This window comes from Lynx rufus, unplaced genomic scaffold (assembly GCF_022079265.1).
Source record: "Lynx rufus isolate CCGP_SWC_20201006 ecotype Redwood Valley unplaced genomic scaffold, mLynRuf1.p SCAF_1, whole genome shotgun sequence".
Taxonomy (NCBI): Eukaryota; Metazoa; Chordata; class Mammalia; order Carnivora; family Felidae; genus Lynx; species Lynx rufus.
Window position 1 is genome coordinate 152,877,308 of NW_025814823.1, and position 13,001 is coordinate 152,890,308.

General features: G+C 36.2%; 1 protein-coding gene across 1 annotated transcript in view; it reads left to right on the plus strand.

Moving 5' to 3' along the window:
- The window catches only part of POLR3G (RNA polymerase III subunit G), a 44,101-nt gene that overhangs the window by 19,595 nt on the left and 11,505 nt on the right, over window positions 1–13,001 (plus strand). The window contains exons 5-6 of the mRNA XM_047071853.1: window positions 1,993–2,043; window positions 12,196–12,278. Of these exons, the coding sequence (XP_046927809.1) occupies window positions 1,993–2,043; window positions 12,196–12,278 (134 nt within the window). The remainder of the gene's footprint in view (window positions 1–1,992; window positions 2,044–12,195; window positions 12,279–13,001) is intronic.

The window sequence follows — 13,001 nt, forward strand, 5'->3', positions numbered from 1 at the left end:
TTTCAAACAGATATAGACTATTTTTATTTGCTAAGAAGCTTTTTCAACAGAACCATATCTAAGAGAGATTTTTTCAACATTCACAGATTTTCCTTGGACACAGGCAAAGTAGAAGAGGCTGGAGAGATTTCATCCAGCTCATTCATTTTACAGACAAAAAAGTAATTGCCATAAAAATGAAGTGACTTATCAGGGTGACTGGGACAGTACTTCTAGAACCTGGGCCTTCTCATTTTAACTCACTTCCCTTTGACATCTCTGTCCTTGTTGTTGTGGTAACTGCCTTTAGTAAGAATATAAATGGCATTTACAGAATTGTTGCTTTCACGAGTAATACTGGTTTTTTCAGTGTGCATCATTGTTAAGGTTGGATTCCCCTTGAACACTCTCCTGTCTCCTATATCAGATCTCTCCCATCTTCCACATCATATTCATCTCCTTAAAGGATTCTCTTTACCTACTTTTTCGTGATCACCTATGAGTCATTGATAAAAGCAGAAATATATTCAAAGCAAAATTTATTAATTCAGGTAAAATGAGATATAAATGCTTTCTCCAAAATACCCTGAGGTTGTTGTTTTTTTGTTTGTTTTAGTAGGCAGTATTTTTTAATCCATTTTTATGTTGCTTCATTTTTCTGATTAACTCTATGCTTAAAAATTAAAAGAAAGTGGGGCAGCTAGGTGGCTCTGTTTGTTAAGCACCTGACTTCAGCTCAGGTCATGATCTTGTGGTTCATGAGTTTGAGCCCCACATCAGGGTCTCTGTTGTCAGTGCAGAGCCCCGACTTCATATCCTCTGTCTCTGTTTCCCTCTGCCCCTGCCCTGTTCGCACTCACACGCACACATGTGCACACCACTCTCTCTCTCTCTCTCTCTCAAAAATAAACATTTAAAAAAATTAAAAGAAAGTGATAAATTAGAGAAATTCTTTACCTCCTGCAGTCAAAATTATTTATTAGAGTGAATTTACTTTTCCACGGCTGTTTTTATTTTTGATTATAAAGTTTTGGGTTGATTATTAGAATTGCTTAATTTTGCATGTGTTGGGATTGTGGTCATATATTTTAACTTTTGAAAAAAAATTCCTTATTACGTAAGAAACACGTATCAACTATAGAAAACTTACAAAATACAGCATGGTCAAATAATACATAAATAATAAATAAGAAAAGCAGCTGTAATCCTAACACCCATAAAGAATTACTATAATATTTTGTTCCCAACCTAGAGCTTTCTCTGCACAAAAATTAAATATATGAAAATATTTATATGTTAGGTTTATTTTTTACTGGGATTCTATATGTAATGTCTTATTTTATTTTAAGTATTGATTTATTAATTTTGAGACTGGGGATGGGAGAGGGATGGAGAGAATCCCTGGCAGTCTCCATGCTGTCAACGCAGAGTCCGATGTGGGGCTCAATCTCATGAGATCATGAGATCATGGAGATCATGACCTGAGCCAAAATCAAGAGTCAGAGGCCTAACCAACCAAACCACACAGGTGCCCCTGTACTTACTATCTGAGAAACTTTTTCTTATTCAATAGTATGTCATGATTAACAAAATTTTTCTACATTATTTTTCTTGTTATGAAAATTTCCATATTTAAAATTGATTAGATAAATACTATATAACTATTGACAGAAAGTTGTAGAAATTTTATAGCACTATTTCAAAGTTTTTTTTTATGTTTATTTTTTTTTAATACTGTTTATACTCAAAGTGGAGCTTGAACTCATGACCCTGAAATAAAGAGTCTCATGCTCTTCCAAATGAGCCAGCTGGGAGCCACCAAAGTTCTTTTTAATGAACTCTCTTTTTTTCATAGGAGAAAATATATCACTTAGGCTAAATCTGTACAGTCAGATATTAAGAAATTTTATTTTCATTGATTAACCGTCATGTCCCTTTAAATAGTCATATCCAGTGCCACTAATTCCCAGAGGAAACTGCAACTTTTGTATTTTTTTTCTTTTGTACATGCAGATTGGAGAAGACTCCCAAGAGAAATGATGCCAAGGAAAAAGTGCAAAAAAGGTACATTGACTAATGTAATAATCCAGGTAATAAAAGGTTATTGCTCAAATTCTAATTATGGAATGAATTCTCAATCTGAAGTTACACTCAGCATTCTGAATGCTTTTTCTTAAAATATGTTTGACATTTTGATTATCGTGTTAAAACTTTCTGTTGTTGGTTTTTTGCTTTGTTTTGATACTTTGTTTAGTTTTTCCGTTCTTTAATTATGGAATTTTGATGTGCTAGAGAAGACTTTTCAAGTATTGTAGACATTTTACTTTTGAAAATTTGAAATTTTGCATATAAATGTATTTGACGGTTATACCATCTATATTCTAAGTTTTTAACTCATATATTTGGAACTGGTAAAATTTGGGAACTGGTAGATTAGAACTTTATGTGGCACACAAAATACCAAAGTGAAAATTTCCAGTGTGGTGTTCTTTCATAATTCCGCTGAGTGAATAGTTGTTGAGAATCTACTATTGCCAGACACTGTGCTAAAAGAAATGAAACAGTGAGCAAAGTGGGAATAGTCCTTGCCTTAATGGGGCTTACAGTCAAATGAAGTAAAAACATTAAATAAAAACACACTGTCCTCAGTGGGAGGTCAGGGAAGTTTCTTCGAAGAAATGTAATTGGAGCCCGGATTGCATGATGAGTAAATTTACTAAGATGGAATTGGCAGAAGAACATCCGAGAAAGACCAGGTTTGTGGGGGGAAATCATGAGTTACAGTTTAGAAGTGGTCTTTAAGTTTCGTTTGAAATATACAAATAGAAATGTTGAGCATGTTGTTGGATACAGGGGGATGGACTTCAAAATGGAGATGATAGGGATCAGCATAGGTACTATAACTGAAACTGTGAGGAAGGGTGAGATTATCTAGGCTGAAATTAGAGGACTAGAAGAAATGAGGGCCTAAGCCTAAACTTGGAGGAATGCCAAAATTTAATGGGCTGGTAGAGGAGATTGAATCAGCAAAGAAAGGAGATGGAAGGAGAAGGGATGGGGAGGGAGAGGGGAGAACCAGAAGAGAGTGGAGTCACAGAAGCAAGAGTATGCAAGAAATACAGACCATTTCAAATGGTGATCAACAGTGGTAAAGGAGGTTAAACAAAATTGCTATGAGGTCAAGTAAGATACAGATTGGAAAATGTAAACTAATTTTTGACTTATTGATCATTGTTGCCCTCAGGGAGAGCTTTTTAAAAGACTTGTAAGCATGGAATTCAGATTGGAATGGATTAAACAGTAAATGGAAATTTAGGAAAAAGGGACAGCGAGCATAGATGAAAGTTCGGGAAATTTGGATATGAAGACTAAAGAAATGAGGTGCCTGGATGGTTCAGTCAGTTGAATGTCCAGCTCTTGATACTTGGTCATGATCTCATGGTTCTTGAGTTCAAGCCCCGTGTAGCTCTGTGCTGATAGCACAGAGCCTGCTTGGGATTCTCTGTTTCTCTCTCTCAAAAATAAATAAACATTAAAAAAAGGAAAGAAAGAAAGAAAGAAAGAAAGAAAGAAAGAAAGAAAGAAAGAAAGAAAAGAGAAAAGAGAGAGAGAGAGAAAGAGAAAGGAAGGAAGGAAGGAAGGAAGGAAGGAAGGAAGGAAGGAAGGAAGGAAGGAAGAAAGAAAGAAAAGAGGGGCACCTGGGTAACTCAGTCAGTTAAGTGTCTTGACTTCAACTCAGATCATGATATCACAGTCTGTGGGTTCGAGTCTCGTGTCAGGCTCTGTACTGACAGCTCAAAGCCTGGAGCCTACTTCAGATCTGTGTCTCCCTCTCACTTTGCCCTTCTCCCGCTGACTCTCTCTCTGTCTCTCTGTCTCTCTGTCTCTCTCTGTCTCTCTCTCTCTCTCTCAAAAATAAATAAACATAGGGGCACCTGGGTAGCTCAGACCATTAAGGGTCTGACTTCAGCTCAGGTCATAATCTCACAGTTCGTGGATTCAACCCATATCTGGCTCTGTGCTGACAGCTCTCACTGTCCCTCCCCTGCATTTGCGCTCTCTCTCTCTCACTCTCAAAAGTAAATAAATAAACATTAGAAAAAAATTGAAAATAAGTAAAAAATAAACATTTGGAAAATTTATAAAAAAGAATAAAGAGAGAAAAAGGGAAGTAGCCAGACAGGTTAATAACAGTAGGGTTAGCAATTAAGCAGAAGAGATTTCCTCCCTTACCCCTCTCTTTTTTTTTAGGCCTGGTATTTTGCGTTTTGCTTTTTAAATAGGCTTCATTTTTTTTTACCATTTTATTTAATTTATTTTTTTTAATTTACATCCAAGTTAGTTAGCATATAGTGTGACAATGATTTCAGGAGTAGATTCCTTAATGCCCCTTATCCATTTAGCACATCTCCCCTCCCGCAACCCTCTGTTTGTTCTCCATATTTAAGAGTCTCTTATGTTTGGTCCCCCTCCCTGTTTTTATATTATTTTTGCTTCCCTTCCCTTATGTTTATCTGTTTTGTATCTTAAAGTCCTCATATGAGTGAGGTCATATGATATTTGTCTTTCTCTAATTTCGCTTAGCATAATAGCCTCTAGTTCCATTCAGGTAGTTGCGCACGGCAAGATTTCATTCTTTTTTGGTTGCTGAGTAGTACTCCATTGTGTGTGTGTATGTGTGTGTATATATATATATATATATATATATATATATATACCCACATCTTCTTTATCCATTCATCCATCGATGGACATTTATGCTCTTTCCACACTTTATTGTTGATAGTGCCACTATAAACATTGGGGTGCATGTGCCCCTTTGAAACAGCATACCTCTATCCTTTGAATAAATATCTAGTAGTGCAATTGCTGGGTTGTAGGGTAGTTCGATTTTAATTTTTTGAGGAACCTCCATACTGTTTTCCAGAGTAGCTGCACCAGTTTGCATTCCTACCAGCAGTGCAAAAGAGATTCTCTTTCTCCGCATCCTTGCCAACATCTGTTGTTGCCGAAGTTGTTAATGTTAGCCAGTCTGACAGGTGTGAGATAGTATCTCATTGTGGTTTTGATTTGTATTTCCCTGATGATGAGTAATGTTGAGCATTTTTTCATGTGTCAGTTGACCATCTAGATGTCTTCTTTGGAGAAGTGTCTATTCATGTCTTTTGCCCATTTCTTCACTGGATTACTTGTTTTTTGGGTGTTGAGTTTGATAAGTTCTTGATAGATTTTGGATACTAACCCTTTATCTGATATGTCATTTGCAAATACCTTGTCCCATTCCATTGGTTGCCTTTTAGTTCTGCTGATTGTTTCCTTCACTGTGCAGAAGCTTTTTATTTTGATGAGGTCCCAATAGTTCATTTTTGCTTTTGTTTCCCTTGCCTCCAAAAACATGTTGAGTAAAAAGTTGCTGTGGCCAAGGTCAGAGAGGTTTTTGCCTGCCTTCTCCTCGAGGATTTTGATGGCTTCCTGTTTTTTTAGGTCTTTCATCCATTTTGAGTTTATTTTTGTGTATGGTGTAAGAAAGTAGTCCAGGTTCATTTTTCTGCATGTCGCTGTCTAGTTTTCCCAGCACCATTTGCTGAAGAAGACTGTCTTTATTCCATTGGATATTCTTTCCTGCCTTGTCCAAGATTAGTTGGCCATACTTTGTGGGTCCATATCTGGGTTCTCTATTCTGTTCCATTGATCTGAGTGAAATAGACTTAATTTTTTAGAGCAGTTTTGGATTCACAGCAAAATTGAGCAGGTAAGTGCAGGTTTCCCTTATACTTCCTGCCCCCATACATGCATAGCCTCCCCCATTATTAATATCCCCCACCAGAGTGATACATTTGTTACAATTACAGATCCTACCTTGACATATCATTTTTACACAGACTCCATAGTTTACATTAGGATTCACTCTTGGTATTGTACATTCTGTGGGTAAAGGCAAATGTATAATGATATGCATGCACCATTGTAATATCATACAGAGTACTTTCACTGCCTTAAAAATTCTCTGTGCTCTGCCTATTCATCTCTTTCTCCTCCTTACCCCTGGCAACCACTGATCTTTTTACTGTCCTCATAGCTTTGCCTTTTCCAAAATGTCATATAGTTGGAAGCATTCAGTATGTAGTCTTTTCAGATTGACTTCTTTTACTTAATAATAAGCATTTAATTTTCCTCCATGACTTTTCATGGCTTCACAGCTCATTTTTTGTTAGTGCTTAATAATATGGCATTGTCTGGATGTGCAACAGTTTGTTTATCCATTTCCTTACTACAGGCATCTTGATGGCTTCCAAGATTTGGGAGTTATGAATAAAGCTGCTATAAACATCCACTATTGTGTAGACATAAGTTTTCAACTCCTTTGAGTAAATACCAGGGAGCATGATTGCTGGATTGTATGGTAAGAGTATACTTAGCTTTGTAAGAAACCACCAAACTGTCTTCCAAAGTTGCTCTACCATGTTGCATTCCCACCAGCAACCAATGGCAGTTCCCGATTTTATATATCCTGGCTAGCATTTGGTGGTAGTGTTCTGGATTTTGGCCATTCTAATAGGTGCATAGTAAGTATCTGACTACTATTTTAATTTGCACTTCTCTGGTGACTTATGATGTGGAGCACATTTGCCATTTGTATATCTTGTTTGGAAAGAGGTCTGTGGCCCATTTTTTAATGTTTTGTGTGGGTGTGTGTCTGTGTGTTCTTATTGTGAAGTTTTAGGAGTTCTTTGTATATCTTGGATAACAGTCTATAAGAAAAGCTTACTCCTGCTGTATCTCCTTTAGTCTCCTACCACTACTATACTCACAACATTTCTGACACCAGGTGTATGGAATTTTTTTTCCCCACACCAAGCAGTTCTCTGCAACACCAGCTGGCTGTCTTACAATTTAATTCAGTTCCAAAATCAACTGGAATTAGCACAGACCCCACATGTTAAGGACTCAGTCTAGCTCCCCACTTCAAAAGCCAATTACAAGTAGTAGGTTCCCCAAATTACCCATAACTTCTATCCGACTTGGCTACAGATCAGGGGTTCCTATGACCCTCCTGCCACTTGGATTTCATTTACTAGAACAGCTCACAGAACCCTAGGAAACATTTAGGTTTGCTGGTTTATTATTTAATAAAGATATGATAGTGGATACAGATGAACAGTCAGATGAAAAGGTAGATAAGGTAAAGTCTAGAACGATTCCTAACACAGGAACTTTTCTGTCTCCCTGGAGCTGGGGTGCCCCACCTTCCCAGCATGTGAATGTGTTTACCAACCTGGAAGCTCCTCAAACGCCCATACTTTGGGGATTTTTATAGAGGCTTCATCACATAGGTATGATCAGTCATGAACTCAGTCTCAAGTCCCTTTCCACTCCAGGGGAATGGAGAATGGAGATGAAAATTCCAGGCTTTTAATCATGGTTTGATCTGTCTTGTGCCCTTATCCTGAAGCTGTCTAGGAGCCCCCCAAGAGTTGTCTCCTTAGAACAAAAGACACTCCTATCATGCAGTAAATTTCAAGGGGTTAGGAACTCTGCCAGGAACTAAGGTCAAAGACTAAATATTAGAACAAAAGATGCTTCTAGTGTTTTTATCACTTAGGAAATTATAAGGGTTTTAGGAGTTCTGTGCAAGGAACTGGGAAGAGAGACCAATATTTTTTTGTATTATTTCAAATAGTGCTTTATCAGATACATCTTTTGCAAATATTTTCTCCCAGTCTGTGGTTTTTCTTCTCATTTTCTTGACATTATCTTTTGCAGAGCAGAATTTTTTAATTTTAATGAAGTCCACCTTATCAGTTATTCCTTTCATAGATCGTGGCTTTGGTGTTATATCTAAAAGGTAATTACCAAACTCAAGGTCATCTAGAGTTTTATAGTTTTGTGTTTTGTATTTAGGTGGTGATCCATTTTGAGTTCATTTTTGTGAAGAGTGTAAGGTTTTTTAATGTTTGTTTATTTTTGAGAGAGAAAGGGGGAGGCAGAGAGAGAAGGAGACAGAGGATCCAAAGCTGGATCCAAAGCTGGTTCCGTGCTATCAGCACAGAGCCTGATGTAGGGCTCAAACTCATAAACTGTGAGATCATGACCTGAGCCAGAGTTGGATACTTAACTGACTGAGCCACCCAGGCACCCCTGTGTTCACTTTTTTTTGCTTGTGGAAGTTTAGTTGTTCCAGCATCATTTGTTGAAAAGACTCTTTTCTCCATTGTATGGCCTTTGCTTCTTTTTCTATATTTTTATGGGTCTATTTCTGGGCTCTCTATTCTATTCCATTGACCTTTGTATATTCTTTCACCTTTACTGGGAAGTCTTGATTATCAGAGCTGTAGAGTATGTTTTAAAGTCTGGTAGTGTCAGTCCTCCAACCTTGTTCTTTCCTTCAATTTTGCGATGCCTATTCTAGATCTTTTGCCCCTCCATTTAAACGTTAGAAACAATTTGTTGATACTATAAAATAACTTACTAGGATTTTGATTGAGATTGCATTGAATCTATAGATGAAGTTGGGAAGAACTGTCATCTTCACAGTATTGAATCTTACTATCCATGAACATGTAATATCTCTCCATTTATTTGGATGTTTGATTTCATTCTTCAGAGTTTTATAGTTTTCTTCATATAGACTACGTACATATTTTGTTAGATTTTATCTAAGTGTTTCATTTTGGGGGTGCTAATGTAAACAGTAGTAGATTTTTAATTTCAAATTCCACTTGTTCATTGTTGGTATATAAGAAGGCTATTGACCTTTGTGTATTACCCTTGTATCCTGCAACCCTGCTGTAATCACGTATTAGTTTCCAGAGTTTTGGTCTCATTCTTTCAGATTTTCTGCATAGATGATCATGTCATCTGTGCACGAAGATAGTTTTATTTCTTCCTTCCCAATCTGTTTACCTCTTATATCCTTTCCTTATCTGATGGCATTAGCAAGAATTTCTAGTACAATGTTGAAAAACAGTGGTGAGAGGGAACTTTCTTGCCTGGTTCTTAATCTTAGTGGGAAAGTGTTAAACTTTTCACCTTTAAGTATGACGTCAAGCCTTTCACCATTAGATGTAGCTATCGTTTTTTTGGTGGCTATTCTTTATCAAGTTTAGGAAGTTTCCCTCTATTCTTTGTTTACTAAGAGTTTTTCGTTATGAATGGGTGTTTGATTTTGTCAGAGGCTTTTTGTGCATCTGTTGATACGATCATGTGATTTTTTTTCTTTAGCCTGTTAATTTGATGGATTAAGTTAATTGATTTTGGAAGATTGAACCAGCCTTACATACCTGAGATAAATCCTACTTAGTTGTGATGTATTATTCTTTCTATACATTGTGGGATTAGATGTGGTAAATATTTTGTTGAAAATTTTTGCTTATATGTTCATGAGAGATTGATCTTCTGTTTCCTTACTTATAATATTTGTCTGGTTTTGGTATTAGGATAATGCTGGCCTCACAGAATGAGTTAGGAAGTATTGCTTCATCTCCTGTCTGCTGAAAGAGATCCCCCTCCCCTTTTTAACAGCTTTATTGAGGTATCATTGACATATGATTAAAATGCATATATTTGAATATATAATTTGGTAAATTCTGACACATGTATTTAAAGTGGAAGTATTTCTATTTTGTTTCATTTCAAAGCTGCAGTATATAAGAATATTTAGCTTGATTGAGTACAAAATATTATGTTAAAAACCCAAAATAGGGGCACCTGGGTGGCTCAGTCAGTTAAGTGTCCGACTTCAGCTCAGGTCATGATCATGATTTGTGAGTTCAAGCCCCGCGTCAGGCTCTGTGCTGACAGCTTGGAGCCTGGAGCCTGCTTCGGATTCTGTGTCTCCTTCTCTCTCTGCCCCTCCCCAACTTGTGCTCTGTCTTTCTATGTCTCTCAAAAAATAAATAAATGTTAAAAAAAATTTTTTTAAAAACCAAAATATTGTACATTGAGATATAATAGTTTTATCTGCTGTTTTTTTATACCTTTGGCTTTTATTGGGCAAATATATTATTTTTACAATATAATAACATGTGCATTAATGATACTGGTCATGTCCTAGTGGATCGTAAATTTGTAGCAGACTTTAAAGAGCCAAAAAGAATGTATCTGATTTGGAAAAATTAGTTTTTTCAAATACATCCCACTGACTACTCATCCCTGGAACTTTATATACACATTGATTATGAGTTAAAACTAACAGTGTGTCAGAATTTCCATTTGTTAAAAAACAAAACAACAACCATAAAACTTTGTTTCCATTCTAGCTTTTTTTTTTTTTTTGCATATTATATAGTTTTTGTGTTTTATTCCTGGTAAACTTATACTCTCCTTTTTGTTAAGATGGCCTCTACTGATTTACATGAAAGTAAATAGTACCCAAAGGGCCAAAGGCTGAAAAAGTTTTTTCTTGAAGAACCAGCTATTGGCAGATATTGAAAGAAACAAACAAACAAAAATTCAAATATATGCATGTATTTGGCCAAAGATGACGGAAAAATGCCTGTTAATGTTTTGAGGTTAAAACAGTCTTTTAACAAGTTTTGGAAATTTGACACTTCTCCCCCAGTTGTACATAAAAGAATTAGTGATTATGTAAAAACAGTTTAATAAATAGCAAAAGATACTTAGTTGCCTTTTGGCAACTGACTTTCTTGGTTAAGAAATCAGTAGTTTTTAATAAGTTCATTTACCTGACCATGTTCTATAATACCCATTAAACAGACTTATGTGTTATGAAATTTAAATAATTCAACAGAAGATTCTTAGAGAAAAAGACTTCATTATGTGAGTAAATTATATTCTTAGCTAATGGGGGCGCCTGGGTGGCGCAGTCTGTTAAGCGTCCGACTTCAGCCAGGTCACGATCTCGCGGTCCGTGAGTTCGAGCCCCGCGTCAGGCTCTGGGTGGATGGCTCGGAGCCTGGAGCCTGTTTCCGATTCTGTGTCTCCCTCTCTCCCTGCCCCTCCCCTGTTCATGCTCTGTCTCTCTCTGTCCCAAAAAAAAATAAAAAAAAATAAAAAATAAAAAATAAAAAAAATATTCTTAGCTAATGTTTTCTGATTTCAATATCATAATATATATTGAAATCTAGTTCATATATGATACTATATTTTATGTGCTACAGTTCAAATTAAACAGTCTTTAACCCTCAAGGGGAACAGAAAAAGTTACCCATGATTAAATCTACCTATTACCTTTTTTTGAACAAAACTTCACATAAGTATGTTTGGGGTTCTGAGTTCAGTGACTCCCTGAAGGGCAATTTGGTATGTAACACAGTAAATTGTAATTCCATCAGTTATGGGTCATCTACCACAATCTAGAAATTTCTTCTTTTATAAGTTAAATGTTAATCTTTAACAAAATTACATATTTCTGAGCTATATTTTCCTGTGTTGCCAAGTAATTTCTAGGTATTTAGCTTGATTTGGGGAAAGGACTATAATACTTTCAATCACAATGGGACAATTTTGTAGCATATCATAATGCCTTGGTGACTGACTGGAAGGATCTATATGTGAAATAATTCTCTATGCCCTGAAGTTTTACAATAGCTTCAAAATGCAATGTTTTTTATATGGCTCAAAAAAATTACCCCAATGCCATTAAAACATTTATACTGCTTTGACTTTTCAGGTTCATATAATGGGCATATTCAGGGTAGCCATTTTAATCTTCATGCCAAAGATAATGCTTATGTTGTGTGAATATAACCTCTTTCTCATTTCCTTAACCATTGGCAAATGGTTATTTATTTATTTATTTATTTATTTATTTATTTATTTATTCTGCACTTGTTTTTTTATTTTCCGAACCTGGTCAAACTGCCCTACTTAAAACAAAGTACACCAATCAGTGACCAAGAAGCCAATGCAGATGATATATTTGTGAGATTCTGTCACTGGTCCTCTGGTGCTTCTTCCTGAAGTAACATTTTAGCAGTTTGGGCTTAATAACATTAATTGCCAGTACAGATTTTCAGTACTAGTAAAAAGATATGTGGTTATGGTCTTAAAAAACTTCCTATTAAGTGATTATCGTTGACTCCTGATCATGGAAAATTGGGGAGGCATGCTGATTGATTTTGTTATTCTTTTGGAAAATTCAGTGTGCAAATTGGTTGACTGCCCAGTAGGACATATCACTATGCTAGACAGCATATGAAATATAATACACAGTTTCTGTTATAGAAATATGTGTTAACAGCGGTTTTACTTTAGCAGGCCCCAAATCCCAAAAAGCAAAGGCTACGGGCAAAGGCGCATCACTCACTAATACTGCAGATGTATTGAAAAAAATCGAGGTAAGGTTTTCTTCTTACCGTAAAAGCAAACTGTAAAAGTATCATGCCTCCTTCACCTTCTTCACTCTTTACACCTTCTCTCACTTGTTAATCGTACCTAGATTTGGCACAACCAATCCCAGCACACAGGGTAACTAGAAGGATTTGAACATTGTTGGCTGGTAGATAAGGAGGCTCCATCCTGTCCTTCATTACCACTTACCTGTCAACTTATCTTACCTCTGTCGCCTACTTCCTTTCCCATGTGTCCTATTTTCCCCTTGAATGTCTGTGTATTCTTATTTTCCCCTGGCATTGGAATTATGTATTGGAAAGAAACACAAAAGAGTTATATACCTAAAATGTATTTTTTTTTAATATTTTTAAATTATTTTTTTTTAAGTTTATTTATTGTGAGAGAGAGACAGAGATAGAGTGCATATGCACAAAAAGGGAAGGGGCAGAGAGGGAAAGAGAGAATCTCATGCAGGCTCCATGCTTACTACAGAGATCGACCCAGGGCTCGTCTCACAACTGCAAGATCATAACCTGAGCGAATGTCAAGAGTTAGACTCTTAACCGACTGAGCCACCCAGGCACCCCCTGAAATGTATTTCTTTTAAAAACCTCTCATTGTTTTTTCCTATTATTGTATATGTACTTTTTTAATGCTTTTTTTCTGTCTCATGTTGAGTGCTTTGAGAGAAAAGTACATCTTATGGAACTTAAGTTTATATCTTCATT